This window comes from Thalassophryne amazonica, chromosome 8 (assembly GCF_902500255.1).
Source record: "Thalassophryne amazonica chromosome 8, fThaAma1.1, whole genome shotgun sequence".
NCBI classification, from domain to species: Eukaryota; Metazoa; Chordata; class Actinopteri; order Batrachoidiformes; family Batrachoididae; genus Thalassophryne; species Thalassophryne amazonica.
This window is the reverse complement of record NC_047110.1, coordinates 99,054,468-99,071,982: the sequence shown is the minus strand read 5'-3', so window position 1 is coordinate 99,071,982 and position 17,515 is coordinate 99,054,468. Positions and strand designations below refer to the sequence as shown.

The 17,515-nt window shown below is 40.1% G+C and overlaps 1 protein-coding gene across 1 annotated transcript in view; it reads right to left on the bottom strand.

The window, feature by feature from the left end:
- The window catches only part of cracr2aa (calcium release activated channel regulator 2Aa), a 44,818-nt gene that overhangs the window by 4,245 nt on the left and 23,058 nt on the right, over positions 1-17,515 (bottom strand). The window contains exons 9-16 of the mRNA XM_034177071.1: positions 16,510-16,581; positions 15,818-15,863; positions 10,912-10,997; positions 10,385-10,742; positions 9,628-9,760; positions 6,858-6,939; positions 5,018-5,132; positions 1,082-1,183 (exon numbers count right to left, since the gene is read on the bottom strand). Coding sequence (XP_034032962.1) covers positions 1,082-1,183; positions 5,018-5,132; positions 6,858-6,939; positions 9,628-9,760; positions 10,385-10,742; positions 10,912-10,997; positions 15,818-15,863; positions 16,510-16,581 — 994 coding nt within the window. The remainder of the gene's footprint in view (positions 1-1,081; positions 1,184-5,017; positions 5,133-6,857; positions 6,940-9,627; positions 9,761-10,384; positions 10,743-10,911; positions 10,998-15,817; positions 15,864-16,509; positions 16,582-17,515) is intronic.

Here is a 17,515-nt window from a genome sequence, read left to right as displayed (position 1 = left end):
GAAATATTTAAAGTAAAAACATTTGTCATCCACCACGACTGGCTCATATTGTGTTTAACCAGTCAGCACAACATGAAGACTAAAAGCACCTCCAGTACTACAGTGGAGCCACTCTGTACAAGCAGCAATTCCACAGATTTAAATTGAATGTGTTCCACTGTAAGAACTGATGAAGCTGACCCGTACATAGCCTACAGTGCTGAAAAATGAAGCCATCACAGAAGTGCCACAACCTGCAGTTAATTGAATGGCCACCTGAAGCTGGGTCCGACAGTCAATCAATTCTCACAGAACCCCATGTTAAAATGTTCAACTTTACAGCAGAAATAAAAATATTTGTAGCCCAATACAAAAAAACAAACTAACAGTCTATGGTCTCTGCAGCTAGTGTGTCCACTCATAACTGTACAGGTGTAAAATTTTCGAATAACTCATCCGTTTAACCCATAAAGCCATGAATGATTATGGGTGTGGTTAAATGGCCAATAGTGTGCCAAGTCCAGGAAATTGCTAGCAGTGACAGCTATCTGCCGTGGACTCTATCGTGTTTGTCCTTCATGCGCTTGCTGTAACAAATATCTGAGATAATAAGGCTCTGTGTGATTAGTTGTACTACTGGACCATCTAAAATGTGAAATTCTAGTATTTTTAATTTGTATTTTAGCACAGTTAGCAAGTGTCAAGAGTTTGGTAAATTATTTCCACTGACACTGCCACAGTTAATGTGTGTCAGTCACAGGTTTTAATCCTCACATAGGAACCTCCCCCCAATCCACTAAAACCAAATCATCCAAATCCAGGTGACCTAGCCTGTAAGCCATAGCTAGCATAGCAATTTCAAGATGGGTGGCACATTCAGGCATCACTTCTTCTGTCCAGGTCATGCTGGTCTTGCTCATATTCCACCCCTTTAACCATTTATGGGCGGGGCAAGAGTTAGACAGAGTCTGGCAATGGCAAAATGGAAACATCTGGAACTGCCCCATTTTTGAGCTTTAAAACTGCTCTTCAGAAAACCTACAGGTGACAGCACGGAGGGTTTGTCGAGTATATGTGCCGTCTGTGGTGCAAAGAGACAAACCTTGGACAGTTTCTCGCCTGATGCTCTCTGAACTTGTCTCTCAGCCTGCCTGTCCGTTTTGTTTGCCATGAGCATGATGGGTATTTCCTCACCTGCACTCTCCTGTGAAAAAAGAATACAAACACACTTGTTAGAACAACTCTTCCTCTTTTGCTGACAAAATGTTGTTAGATGAGTATAATAAAAAAATAAAAAATTATAAGAACGAAGTAGTAAAAAAGAGATTACATATGAAAAAAGAGAAAAGTATGTACAAAACTGTGGATATTTCAGTGGCAGTGAATATTGCACATAAACAAATACCGCACTCATTTCAAGTGTGGCATGTGACATGCGTATTTGGTTCCAGTGACATTCACAGCTCCAGTGACATTCACAGTTTCTACCCAACAGCAGTTGGGTAGAAACTGTTTTTCAATATATTTGTACTTGCTTTAAAGTGTAGGTGACACGGTATATACTTTTTTTTTTTTTTTTTTTTTTTTTTTGAGTATTTAAGACTAAAATTAAGCAACAGTTTGAAATTGATCTTTTCCTAGTGCGTAGTTACTGAAGAGATAAATATTCGGATTTTGTGCGCCACTAAAAACCAGGAACTTCCTGGTGAGTCCCGACATTGGAGGAGAAGGAGGAAGTGGCATCACTGCCGGAATCATCATTTTAATAGCCCAATTAATTTATGGATTTTTACAGGCTACTGACAGCCCCATTTCCACTGAATGGTTCAGGTTGGTGATGCACCGTGTTTTCGATGTCAGAATGGTTCATTTTTGCCAGCAGAATCCTTCTGATTGGCAGGTGGAACACTTTTATATTGACGAGCGTGCGTGCACAGTGTCGTGCGGCTTGTCCACTCCACACGGAGGCAAAACTGAGTATTTTCAGATTCTTTTATGGGATAATTTTATCCTGTGTAGACTGAGACATTATGAGCAGATGAGGAACTTGCAGCACAAAGCAGCTCGTCCACAGCAGAGACTCGATCCATCAGCCGCATTAACTGTAACCTGGCATCAAACTCCTGTGTGACAAATGGACTTTTCTTCAACCAGGAGAGAAGGAATTAAATTATTTTCAGATGTCGTTTAGTAAAGGTGGATAAGTTTTCAAATTATCTCACTGAAACCATAGGTAAGACTATTATTTACTCCTTGTGTGAATGGTTTTAATAATTAATAATGTGTTATGCTACTAACACACAGTACATTAAATGTATTCAAGAAAGAAACAATATTTATTTTAAAAATAGGTTATATTTTCCAGATTTGAAATGTATGTAAATATTTCTAATGGAAAAAAAAAAAAAAACACTTTTTTCCATGTCACAGATAGTAAAACTTTTTCTTTTTTTTTTAATCAGTTGATTACAACCAAAGAGCTCGCAAAAAACAAACAGCTCATCATCTCTTGCATACCGAAATTGCCTGCATCATTTATTTATTTATTTTATAATCATTTTGTGTTCTGAACTCTGCCAATATAGTCACTGTTGTCAGACTGAAGGTTTTCCTCCAAGGTTTAGTCTCGCTCATTGTCATTTAAATAAGGCTCAAAACCATAAGGCTGTGTCCTCCACAGCTTCTTAAAAACACCTTGAGACTGGACTTAAAAAAAAAAAAAGCTGCACACACACACACACACACACACACACACACACACACACACACACACACACACACACACACACACACACACACACACACACACACACACACAAAAAAATCGTCCGAAAACAGCTCGACCTCCGCCGTGTTTACAATCAACTTGGGCTTGAATCAGCAGGTGCCGTTCCAGTGATGACGTAGCAACAATATAGCCGCGGATGAGGGGTGAAATAGAGCGCAGGCTTCTGACAGCTGTTTATCCTTCACCTGTGCACTTATCAGACTTTTACTGTTCAGGATTTTTTTTTAAATATCAACATATCATTTTTAGTGATTACTTGTGCAAATTTTTGGTGTCACCTACACATTAATGGCCCTGTACAGCCTGCCTGACAGCAGTAGCTCTAACAGAGAGTGGACAGGGTGGGATGAGTCCTTTGGGATGGTGTTGGCTCTCCTGAGGTAGTAAGAGCCATGAAGGTCCCCCAGTGTGGGTAGAGGGCACCCAGTAATCTTCTCTGCTATTTTGGTAACCCTCTGGAGCTCTTTCCCGTTTTCCACCGTGCAGCTGGAAAACTGTGTACAGAGGCAGTATGCGAGGATGCTCTCCATGGTAGAGCAGTAAAAAGACAAGCAATCTCTGGTTTATGTGATTTTTCCTGAGGATTCTCAGGAAGTGGAGTCTTTGCTGTGCCTTCTTTACCAAGTGTGTGGTGTTCCTGTCCCAGGTCAGTTTCTCATCTATGTGGACTCCCCTGAAGTCTATGATTAGCTCCTTGGTTTTGGAGGTGCCCAGGAAGAGGTTATTTTCTCTACACCACACCGTCAGCTGTTCCACCTCATCCTGGTAGGCGGACTCATCATCTCCAGTGATACAGCCTACCACTGTGGTGTTATGTGCGTACTTAATGAAGGTGTTGCTGGTATGAAGAGGGGTGCAGTCAGAGGTGCAGAGGGTGAAGAGCAGTGGGCTCAGCACACAGCCTTGAGGAGAACCGGTGCCGAGTACGAGAGCTGTGGATATGTGAGGGCCAATCCCCTGTGCGCGAGCCGACAGAAAGTCCTTAATCCAAAGACATGTGGAATGAGGTAGACAGAGGTTCAGCAGTTTGCTCATGAGGCCATGGTGGAGTATGGTGTTGAATGCTAAACTATAATCCATGAAAGAGAAGATGGGCGTAGTTACCCTGTTGCTCTACGTGGTGGTGTGGAGGGCAGCGGTCACGGCATCCTCTGCTGACCTGTTGGCCTTGTAAGCGAATTGGTATGTGTCTAAAGTGGGGGTTATGAATGACAAGATGTGACTTCTAAGCAGTTTTTCAAAACACTTCACCGCCTGTGTGAGTAAAGCAGGCTGGTAATCATTGAGGCTGTTTATGGGGACTATCATTTCATTTATATAGCGGCAAATCAGAACAAAGTTGCCTCAAGATGCTTCACACAACTAAGGTCTAACCTTACTAACCCCCAGAGCAAGCACAGGTGACAGGGGTAAGGAAAAACTATGGTGGAGGTCTTCAGGCATGATAGGACAGCAGACTGTGTCACGAACCGGTTGAAGATTTTGGTAAATATCCCAGCAAGCTGGTCTGCACAGTCTTTCAGCACCCGTCCGGAGACGCTGTTGGGGCCCGTTGCTTTGCATGTGTTGACACTCCTCAGCGTACGCCTCGCTTCGTGCTCCCTTACTGTGAAGCTGCTCTCGGCTGCTGGTGGTGACATGGCTGCTCCTGGTGTCAGTCTCGAAATGAGCAAAGAAGAGATTTAACTGTCCTGTCAATGCAGCGTCACCGTTGGCAGCTCTGATGCCGGTTTGTAGTTGCTGAGGTGCTGCACCACTATCCATGCCTGCATGCTGTTGTTGCTGTCCAGGTGGTCGTCGATTCTCCTCCTGAAATCCTCCTTGGCCTTCCTGATGCCTGTCTTCAGGTTGGCATGGGCTGTGCTGTACAGAGCCCTATTACCAGCTTTGAAGGGGGAGTTTCTCTCCTTCAGCAGCTGCTTCACCTCCCTGGTCATCCAGGGTTTCTGATTGGGGTTGACCCAGATGCGGTTCTCCACTGTGACCGTATCCACACAGTATGTAACACAGTGCAGTGTCTGTAAACACATCAAGGTGTGTGTATACATGTGAGGCATTTCTGCAAAGTGCTTTGAGCCATCGATAGAAGAACAGTCCATTTCCATTCCACTATCAGAACTCAGAGTTCTAAAACTACAACACTGGCAAAGAAATGCAAAGCTTCTTTCTGTTCCACTTGTTACAACATCAAATTTATTGTTCCTTGTACTCTGTTAAACATATTGTGGTGTTAGAATGGTAAATTATTACCTTCACACTGGTCAGCCACTGTCTGACAGCCACGAAGCTCTGCTCAGCTGTGACATCATACATCACAACCACACCGTCAGCCTTACGAAAGAACTGTTTGGTGATGCTGCGATACCTAAAGAATGAGGACACAAACACAGAATGGAAGTGGACTTTTTAAAAAATTATTATTAAATAAAAAGACACTTCAACAAAAACATCATCAACTCCGGAAAAAAAAAAAAATCTTAAATCTGTGGCAACAACCTGTAACCTGAAACGAAAAAAAAAAAGAAAAAAAGAAAAAAAAAAAAAAAGCAAATTTGAATCAACGGAGCACTCTGGAATTCACACAGCAAAGGTAAATTATTTGGAATGCATGTTATACACACACACACACACACATATACACACACACACACACACACACACACATATACACACACAAAGTCGTTCCGCGCTATAACGCGGTTCACCTTTCGCGGCCTCGCAGTTTCGTGGATTTTTTTTTGTTCAATTTTGCATGTTTTTTTGTTTTTCATTGTGTTCTGTGTTTTCATCAGGCGGGCCGGTCACGGCACTGGTTGGCATCGCCGCGACTGGCTAAGGGACTGTACACCATTGTCAGTCCCCTCCGTGCCGTGTCTCCTGTACAGTACAGAATGCAGTCAGCTTGCCAAATTTGTTTATAAGAATCTTCTCACCCAGAAGAAAAATAGAGCACCAACAACTACCCATAACTATGTTCTTCACTCGGAAGAAGACACCTGCACCGAGGTGTCACTCAGTGGAAAAAGACGCGCCAGGATGAAGTGGCACGGTCAGAGGAACTGTGAAATACTGGTCAGTCACTATTAATAATTTCTTATGTGTCCAACCTTGTAGGTTGATCGTTACAATTAAATTTGTTAGTTCTAAAAGCCATCATAATTGTTTATAGGAAAACGTTATTTTTATTTCTCAAACAAATGTATGGCCTGAAAACAGGTTTTGATCTTTGGTTTCATTCTATAATACTGGACTTATTTTTCTACTAAGGTTTGAAAAGTGAGAAAATGTTAGTGCCTCTTTGAGAAAAGTGTAAAAGTGTGTAGTGAGGGGTTTTACAGCCTTAAAACATCTATAATAATTGCAAAAAAAATAACGCTGACTACTTCACGGATTTCACCTATTGCGGGTTATTTTTAGAACGTAACTCCCGCGATAAACGAGGGACCACTGTGTGTGTGTATATATATATATATATATATATATATATATATATATATATATATATATATATATGTGTGTGTGTGTGTGTGTGTGTGTGTGTATAGACTCCCCTCTGCAATAAAACTTAAAGGGTTTTTTGTAAACAATTTTTTTTTTTTTTTTACAGAACGACTTATTCCGGATATGTGGTAATTCAGTCAGTGACTTGAAACTGTTCTTATATTAATCCGTTGACCTCTAATGAAAGTAGGGTAAAAGTAGCAATTAAGATGTGCTATATTAAACAGGGATGAGAATGGGCAAAGAACAAAAAACTCTGAACATATATATTAATTAAAGTTAGAAGAACATGGAAACAAATTTTGTTTTGCCATGTTACAGACGCAGTTCGACAGACCAAACTTGCAGAAACTCAAAATGTCCACGTCTGGGTACTTTCAGTGACTTTACATAATACAGAGATTCTGATTGGCTCAAAGTTTGCTGTTGTAGAAAAAGTAACCAATGACATTGCACATTTTAGCCTGCAGTTTCAGCAGCGCTATTATGGTTCCCATGCATATGAGGAAAAATTTAACTTGCACTGAAAAATTTAACTTGTCTGCTGTAAATAAGGCTCTTTCAAAATTGCTTGCTGTTGATACTGTACCTCTCCTGTCCTGCTGTATCCCATATCTGCAGTGCCACCTGGCTGCCATCCATAGTTATTGTTTTTACACTGTAGTCTATGCCTGTAAAAACACACACAAAAAAAAGTGTTAGTCAACACAATTATAGTCATTAAACAGGCTGTCTGATGTTGGAAGCTAAACCATAAATCAACACAATGCCTTCACAAAAGCACAACACAAAAAGCTGAAATAAAAAAGCTATAATAAATATAGAGGGTTTTCAATCACGTGACTGATTTACTGCAGGACAGGTGCCATCTCCATTCTGGATTATAAGGAGGCTGGCACGTGATAGAAATACGTCACATGAAAACCCTCTATAGTCACACAATACAGTACATCCAGAAAGTATTCATGTTACAGTCTTATTCCAAAATGGAGTATAAAAAACTAAAATTCTCCTCAAAATACTACTCACAACACTCCATAACAGTTTTTTTTTATTTTTGCAAAGTCATTAAAATCTATTAAAAGTAAAAATAATAACTAGTATTCACACCCTTTGCTCAATACTTTGTTGATGCACGTTTGGTACCAATTCCAGCCTCATGTCCTCTCAAATATGATGCCGCAAGCTTGGTGCATCTATCTTTGGGCAGTTTTGCCCATTCCTCTTTGCAGCACCTCTCAAGCTCCATCAGGTCGGATGGGGAGTGTCAGTGCACAGCCATTTTCAGATCTCTCCAGAGACGTTCAATTGGATTCAGGTCTGGGCTCTGGCTGGGCCACTCAAGGACATTCAGAGTTGTCCTGAAGCCACTCCTTTGATATCAAGGCTGTGTGTTTAGGGTCATCTTCCTGCTGAAAGATGAACAGTCGCCCCAGTCTGAGATCAAGAGCGCTCTGGAGCAGGTTTTCATCCAGGATGTCTCTGTACATTGTTGCATTCATCTTTCCCTCAATCATGACTAGTCTCCCAGGTCCTGCTGCTGAAAAAAATCCCCACAGCATGATGCTGCCACCACCATGCTTCACTGTAGGGATGGCGCCTGGTTTCCTCCAAACATGATGCCTGGCATTCAAGCCAAAGTGTTCAATCTTGAATTTTGTTTCTCGGGCTGAGAGTCCTTCAGGTGCCTTTTGTCAAACTCCAGGTGGGCTGCCATGTGCCTTTTACTAAGGAGTGGCTTCTGTCTGGCCACTATACCATACAGGCCTGATTTGTGGATTACTGCAGAGATGGTTGTCCTTCTGGAAGGTTCTCCTCTCTCCACAGAGGAATATTGGAGCTCTGACTGAGTGACCATCAGGTTCTTGGTCACCTCCCTGACTAAGGTCCTTCTGTCCCGATCACTTAGTTTAGATGGGTGGCCAGCTCTAGGAAGAGTCCTGGTGGAAACAAACTTCTTCCATTTACAGATGATGGAGGCCACTGTGCTCATTGGGACCTTAAAAGCAGCAGGAATGTTTCTGTACCCTTCCCCAGATTTGTGCCTTGAGACAATCCTGTCTCAGAGGTCTGCAGACAATTCCTTTGACTTCATGCTTGGTTTGTGCTCTGACATGCACTGTCAACTGTGGGACCTTATATGCAGACAGGTGTCTATACTGGTCATCTCAAGGATGATCAGTAGAATTTGCTCAAGTGTAGGGGAATTCAGGGCACAGTGGATCAGAAATGTTATGTAGCAGCATAAACACATTATGCATAGGTTTAAGTCATTCTATTGTGGATTTAATACAGCAAGTTATTGTTTATAAGGCTGTCTTATTTATGTCTCCCCAAGTGTAATTTACAGGTGTTTAAAATCGATTTTAAAATTTTTGATTACTAATTCACGGGGCACAGTGAATCAACTTAGAATATAATGAAAAAACAAACAAACACGATTATAAAGATTTCTTTAAAATTATTAAATATATACTGATGCATATACAGTACAAACTATAATCCAGCTATGTAATCTGTGAGTGTCTTATATAGTGATAAAAGTCCTTTAGAAACTATTATAAATACAATTGTCAATTTCTATTTAAACATGAAAACAGTTGTTTACATACATAAGTTATAGAAATAATTCATGGAAAAATAAATGTATAAGCTTCAACAAGTAATATTTGTCATCCAAGTGATACTGGGGCTTAGTAAATCACTTTCTAGGCTGACTGACTGTGACCCGATTCACTGTGTCCCGGGTGCATATGACACATGAGTCATGTTATCAAATAGCTGATAGTCTGGAGAAGACATAACATATGCTCATCAGATGGACGGGGTAGTCTTCTAACTAATAATTTTTTGGGCCACCTTTCCTCTGTTGTGAGAAATAAATACAAAAACACTGACATCTACAAAATTTACTTTTGATAGGAAAAAACTGACTTCACTTGCCACTTAGTGTTTTGTTTTTGGATACATTAAGGGTAAAACTAATTTATAAGGGGGATGTCTTTATGCATAAAAAATATGGCATAACTGCTGCAAATATATATGTAGTTTTGCAGATATAGCTACTGATTCACCGTGCCCTGGTTTCCCCTACTTTCATGTTAGTATCTGGATCACTGAGAAACAGTAGAACCTTCTCATTTGATGTCATTTGAGTATTAGCTTTGTGACTTAACAGCAGCACGTGGACAAACAGTAATGTTGCACTCATTCCATCTGAGAAAATGTGTATTTATAATGTAATTTATTCCATGTTGAACTAGCTGGTACACATTAGTCATCAGCAGGTGAACACAGAGGTCACCTACAGGGCCAACTGGTTGGTGACAGGAAATGACACGTGTTTGAACAGAACGCACCCACAGTAGCTGAAGTCCCAGAGTTGAAGCAGTTGTCACAAAATTGTCGTAGGAAGGAGGTTTTTCCTACACTAGAGTTGCCCACCAGAATGATTTTGAAGAGGCGTTCAGGTGGATGAGATGCACCTTCCTCCTGAAGAAACAGGAATTATGAGAGCAGAGATCATGAGTAGTTTTGGGAATTCCCACTTAGTCAAATGGCCAACAACAAAATTTTGTCCTCTTAGAGAGAAACTCAACACCTGCCTCCAACTTTTTAAATCTCCTTTGGAGCTATTTTTAGCATACTGTGCTTGATTTAGAAACAGAGTTCCAGTTAAAGAGGAAAGACTGCTACATCCACTGATTGTGTTCATTTATCATAATTCTGATGTCATTTTGTGGGTAAAGCACAATTTTTAATCTTTATTAATCTTCACGGTTGAGATCGTGTTCAGGTTTAATTAAAGCATCAAGTGAGTTCAAGTCACTTGTGACTATACATTACTGCCGCTGTGACGGTTTAACTTTATGCAACTACTGTTTCAAATAACAGCTAAATGCGCCACAAATGTTAGTTTGTGTAGAATGACAGCAAATTATTGCTAATATACAGAAAGGTGCAGGGTTCCATTTTCAAAACCTAAAAATATTAAATCTAAGTTCTGGTTTTGTTTCCTCAAGGAGAGATCAGTCACACTTTGCACAGGATAAACACTGTATTTTAAGTTCAGTTGTAGTTTCCAGCTGTACATCCACCAAGTGTCGTCACACTTACATTTATGCTGGTCTCCTTGCCGACAGGCTGACCTCTAGGAGAGGTGGGCGTGTTCATTTCTTCCAAATTTCTGACTGACTGATGCTCTTGGGGAGAAGATGTACAATGGTCGGTGCTGCTCATCACAAAGTCTGCACTCTCCTCCTCAAAGGCTTCCTCTCCTTCACTGCACTCCTTAAGGATAGATTTGTCCTGAAAGTCTTTATGGAGCAAATGCGGGAGGTGATCCTCCTCAATGGAGATGATCCTCTGGAGCTGCCCTTCATGGAGCGACACTCTGCTGTCCATTGTCTCCTCGGTGCCAGATGGCCGGTAGAGACTCTGCCTCCCAGAGCTGGTCAGATCATCATCATCCTCACTGCAGACAGGAAACAACTTTACAGTTCAAAACACACCTGATGTTAACTAACTATGTGACAGAGGTCCACTTATATTTTAACCCAATGGAAAATAGCAAACTACCAACCATAATATTTTTCAAAGAAAATTTTGTGAATTCAGCAATTCTGCATTTGCATGTGGTTTACCTTTTAAAAATGTTTTTGTTTGTGTGCTTCGCAATACTGGTTAAAGGTCTCTGCTTCCGAAGTGGCATCACTGGATTCTTTGCCTTCTGTTGCACAAAAAATAAATAAATTATTAAAAATCATTGATCTAACACACCAGGTGCAATGCAAACTTCGGAAAACAATTCTGGTCATGTGGTCACTAGAATTGTGTGTGTTTCAGTGGGTTGGGGGGGGCATGCATAGTCCTGCCACAGTTTCAAAATGTTTCTGAATATTTTTATGGTGTATCCAACAATGGGGATATGGGAGAGGGTGTGTAACAGTCATGTACAACCTTTTGATCAAATTATTAAGTCAAGATCCATTCTATATTATTTTAAACATTTTGGCTTTTGAGTTCACATGTACCCATGTACCATATTTTACAGAGAAGTTTTTGAAAAATGTGACATATACTGAAAAATCACACATTTATTATTAATAGTAATAATTATAATGACTATTTATATGGGACTTTACCTGGAAATAAAGCACTAAACAAAAGAATACTAATTTTAAGAACTACACTATAAAAATGCGCAACAATGCAAATTAAAGAGCTGAAGAGAGAGAGACAGAAAAGATGCCACTTATATATGGGTTTTGCTCTTCAAGAGGCTTTTTCTTTATAAACCAGGTGAGATGTATGCAAGCAAGATATGCTGGGAATTCCTGATGCGCTCTTGATCAATCTCAGCAGGAATATTGGTCCTCTGGATGGGAAAATGATTTCAGTGAGCATGAGTTGAAGATGAAGGTGCGAGGTCAAGGTTAAATTTCCATGCTACTTCCATGATACTACTAGAAAGAAAAATAACTTTTGAAATGTGGGTTTGGCATGATTGTGGTCTCTGAGCAATTTTGATCTTACTTCTTAAGATTTCTTACTTCTTTAATTTTCTTAAATCCTCCAAACCGTGACTATCCAGGGTTGGGACCAGGAAGCAGAGTTGTAGTCTTACACACCTCTCTGCAGCTTCTCTCCCCCTGCCATCCCCTCGTTGCCCCATCCCCGTAGAGACGGTGCCTGCTCCCAGACTACCAATAACCAGCAAAAATCTATTTAAGCATAAAAATTCAAAAAGAAAAAATAATATAGCACCTTCAACTGCACCACAGACTAAAACAGTTAAATGTGGTCTATTAAACATTAGGTCTCTCTCTTCTAAGTCCCTGTTGGTAAATGATATAATAATTGATCAACATATTGATTTATTCTGCCTAACAGAAACCTGGTTACAGCAGGATGAATATGTTAGTTTAAATGAGTCAACACCCCCGAGTCACACTAACTGTCAGAATGCTCGTAGCACGGGCCGGGGCGGTGGATTAGCAGCAATCTTCCATTCCAGCTTATTAATTAATCAAAAACCCAGACAGAGCTTTAATTCATTTGAAAGCTTGTCTCTTAGTCTTGTCCATCCAAATTGGAAGTCCCAAAAACCAGTTTTATTTGTTATTATCTATCGTCCACCTGGTCGTTACTGTGAGTTTCTCTGTGAATTTTCAGACCTTTTGTCTGACTTAGTGCTTAGCTCAGATAAGATAATTATAGTGGGCGATTTTAACATCCACACAGATGCTGAGAATGACAGCCTCAACACTGCATTTAATCTATTATTAGACTCTATTGGCTTTGCTCAAAAAGTAAATGAGTCCACCCACCACTTTAATCATATCTTAGATCTTGTTCTGACTTATGGTATGGAAATAGAAGACTTAACAGTATTCCCTGAAAACTCCCTTCTGTCTGATCATTTTTTAATAACATTTACATTTACTCTGATGGACTACCCAGCAGTAGGGAATAAGTTTCATTACACTAGAAGTCTTTCAGAAAGCGCTGTAACTAGGTTTAAGGATATGATTCCTTCTTTATGTTCTCTAATGCCATATAACAACACAGTGCAGAGTAGCTACCTAAACTCTGTAAGGGAGATAGAGTATCTCGTCAATAGTTTTACATCCTCATTGAAGACAGCTTTGGATGCTGTAGCTCCTCTGAAAAAGAGAGCTTTAAATCAGAAGTGTCTGACTCCATGGTATAACTCTCAAACTCGTAGCTTAAAGCAGATAACCCGTAAGTTGGAGAGGAAATGGCGTCTCACTAATTTAGAAGATCTTCACTTAGCCTGGAAAAAGAGTCTGTTGCTCTATAAAAAAGCCCTCCGTAAAGCTAGGACATCTTTCTACTCATCACTAATTGAAGAAAATAAGAACAACCCCAGGTTTCTTTTCAGCACTGTAGCCAGGCTGACAAAGAGTCAGAGCTCTATTGAGCTGAGTATTCCATTAACTTTAACTAGTAATGACTTCATGACTTTCTTTGCTAACAAAATTTTAACTATTAGAGAAAAAATTACTCATAACCATCCCAAAGACGTATCGTTATCTTTGGCTGCTTTCAGTGATGCCGGTATTTGGTTAGACTCTTTCTCTCCGATTGTTCTGTCTGAGTTATTTTCATTAGTTACTTCATCCAAACCATCAACATGTTTATTAGACCCCATTCCTACCAGGCTGCTCAAGGAAGCCCTACCATTATTTAATGCTTCGATCTTAAATATGATCAATCTATCTTTGTTAGTTGGCTATGTACCACAGGCTTTTAAGGTGGCAGTAATTAAACCATTACTTAAAAAGCCATCACTTGACCCAGTTATCTTAGCTAATTATAGGCCAATCTCCAACCTTCCTTTTCTCTCAAAAATTCTTGAAAGGGTAGTTGTAAAACAGCTAACTGATCATCTGCAGAGGAATGGTCTATTTGAAGAGTTTCAGTCAGGTTTTAGAATTCATCATAGTACAGAAACAGCATTAGTGAAGGTTACAAATGATCTTCTTATGGCCTCGGACAGTGGACTCATCTCTGTGCTTGTTCTGTTAGACCTCAGTGCTGCTTTTGATACTGTTGACCATAAAATTTTATTACAGAGATTAGAGCATGCCATAGGTATTAAAGGCACTGCGCTGCGGTGGTTTGAATCATATTTGTCTAATAGATTACAATTTGTTCATGTAAATGGGGAATCTTCTTCACAGACTAAAGTTAATTATGGAGTTCCACAAGGTTCTGTGCTAGGACCAATTTTATTCACTTTATATATGCTTCCCTTAGGCAGTATTATTAGACGGTATTGCTTAAATTTTCATTGTTACGCAGATGATACCCAGCTTTATCTATCCATGAAGCCAGACAACACACACCAATTAGCTAAACTGCAGGATTGTCTTACAGACATAAAGACATGGATGACCTCTAATTTCCTGCTTTTAAACTCAGATAAAACTGAAGTTATTGTACTTGGCCCCACAAATCTTAGAAACATGGTGTCTAACCAGATCCTTACTGTGGATGGCATTACCCTGACCTCTAGTAATACTGTGAGAAATCTTGGAGTCATTTTTGATCAGGATATGTCATTCAAAGCGCATATTAAACAAATATGTAGGACTGCTTTTTTGCATTTACGCAATATCTCTAAAATCAGAAAGGTCTTGTCTCAGAGTGATGCTGAAAAACTAATTCATGCATTTATTTCCTCTAGGCTGGACTATTGTAATTCATTATTATCAGGTTGTCCTAAAAGTTCCCTAAAAAGCCTTCAGTTAATTCAAAATGCTGCAGCTAGAGTACTGACGGGGACTAGAAGGAGAGAGCATATCTCACCCATATTGGCCTCTCTTCATTGGCTTCCTGTTAATTCTAGAATAGAATTTAAAATTCTTCTTCTTACTTATAAGGTTTTGAATAATCAGGTCCCATCTTATCTTAGGGACCTCGTAGTACCATATCACCCCAATAGAGCGCTTCGCTCTCAGACTGCAGGCTTACTTGTAGTTCCTAGGGTTTGTAAGAGTAGAATGGGAGGCAGAGCCTTCAGCTTTCAGGCTCCTCTCCTGTGGAACCAGCTCCCAATTCAGATCAGGGAGACAGACACCCTCTCTACTTTTAAGATTAGGCTTAAAACTTTCCTTTTTGCTAAAGCTTATAGTTAGGGCTGGATCAGGTGACCCTGAACCATCCCTTAGTTATGCTGCTATAGACGTAGACTGCTGGGGGGTTCCCATGATGCACTGTTTCTTTCTCTTTTTGCTCTGTATGCACCACTCTGCATTTAATTATTAGTGATCGATCTCTGCTCCCCTCCACAGCATGTCTTTTTCCTGGTTCTCTCCCTCAGCCCCAACCAGTCCCAGCAGAAGACTGCCCCTCCCTGAGCCTGGTTCTGCTGGAGGTTTCTTCCTGTTAAAAGGGAGTTTTTCCTTCCCAGTGTAGCCAAGTGCTTGCTCACAGGGGGTCGTTTTGACCGTTGGGGTTTTACATAATTATTGTATGGCCTTGCCTTACAATATAAAGCGCCTTGGGGCAACTGTTTGTTGTGATTTGGCGCTATATAAAAAAAATTGATTGATTGATTGATTGATTGACTTCTATTGCCAAGTTATAATTTATTTTTTCATTTGAGTGAATGTAAGATGAAAACTGTTCTCCATTTAGTCTTATAGCAACATTTACATGCAGCTGCAGTTTATTTTGTGCACAGAGGAGACAAAGATCAGAAACAGAGTTATATAACATCTTTACTTAGTGAAAACTTGAATTCCCAAACAGTTTACCTCAGCGTGATAATTTTCAGGAAACTATGTCCTCAGTCGTCACTTTGCACAGATCCTTTCCAGCAGCAGGGAAACATAAAGCAACAGATTTCTCTGCTTGTTCCAGCTATTTTAACCAACACTTTGGTTAGTTCGGGTGCACCTGCATAGCAGCATAGTCGGAACACCACCTGGATATTGTTTGTGTACAGTGTGTAGAATTCACCGGCTCTGACAGGCGCAGAAAAAAAAATAATAATAAAGTGATAAAACAGATGGCACATACCTGAAAGCACATGTCTTTTTCATCACGTAAATGTTTGTTCATTTCCCTGGAAATAAAGAAATCCTGATGCTGAGGACGGAATAGCTGCAGTGTTTTCACTTTATAGAACTGTTTAACGTTGACAGACAGTTTAATGTTGACAGACAGTTTAACGCTGTGTTTTACATACATCTAAAAATCAAACACTAAGCATTGTTTGGTGTTTGACAATGGACCGCTAATGAGTGCGCCCCTGCACACAGCGCTCTGTAACATTCAAAGGACGGTTTTCCACGGCAAGTCACGTTCTCGGCAGCAGTGGTCTCAAGTTGGCAGTAGCAGGCTCTGTGAATGCTTGACCTGCTGGAGCAGGATGTCTGCTCTGTTTCCCAGCCGTCTGAGCAGCTCCAGCAACTCATCATTATGGCCAATTGAGCGTTAAGTGGAGAATTTCTGAAAAGCAGCTTATGTGCTCAACATGTCTTTATTCTAAACACATTTCGATGCTCAGGACATAATTACTCCCACTTTGTATTGTAAGCGTTTCACTAGTAGGAGGCAAAGTATGGAGATAACACCGTGATACACACCACTGAAAACACTGCTCTAACTGCGTGCCACAGACGTTAATCACAAGATCACCGTCAGCGTTGCATTTCTATAGAGTGCTTCACCACATAAAACAGGTGGAGTATTTGTGTTCTGATCTGTACCTCAGCAGGTCCAACTGTTTGAGCAAACTTGCTCTCTCTCTCTGAAGTCCCTCAGTCAGTTTGTAGATTTCCCTGTGTTGAACAGAAATGCACAGTTACTAATATGCTATAACTGAAAAGACCCAGTACACATTGTGCTTACATTTCCTTTAAGACTGTGTAAATACAGAAAGGTCACACAAGAACAACTCTATATTATGTTTAAGATGCATGCACTGTACTATTTGACAAACTCAAAGTGAGCACAGTCTACACTGAGGCACAACATTGTGTACAATAGTTCATCTGCAGATTATAGCAAATATCAAAAAACAGTCAGTCACACAGCAGAAATTCAATGCATTTACTGTACTTTCCAGGGTATAAGTTGTGCTTTTTTCTGTTTTGTTTTTTTTTTTAACTAGTGTGGAAGGCCCTGCGATTTATACTACAGTGTGACTTGTTTCCGAAATACCACACGTTCATTTTTCATAAAAGTAAATATACTGACTGCTTATACAGGACTAAACAAAATAAATTCTAATAATAAAAGAATAAAAAATACACTTCAACAATGCATAAAAACAATAAAATCCCAAATTAAAGAGCTGATAATACAGAAAATAGGTGTGACAACACTCCAGTGCGACTTGTGTATGGGCTTATCATCTTCAAGAGGCATTTTTTAAACGGGTGGAACTTATACTCGGACAATCTGGTAGTCATACAACTTCAAAAGATCTGCTGTAAATCAAACACAACATAAGAAATGGTGAAGAAGGGTGATTTTAATGATTTGGACCATGGCGTGGTTGTTGCTGCTAGATGGGGCAGTTTGAGTCTTATGAACTTGTGATCTACTGGGACTTCCACTCATGACAACTTCAAGAATCTACAGAGAATCATCAAGAAAACATTTAGTGAACAACATGTGAACATGGATCATGTCAATATGGGCCCAAATCTGAAAAATCTTTCCAGCACCTTGCCAGATCCATGAGGCATACTGGTTCAGGCCCTCTTTTGT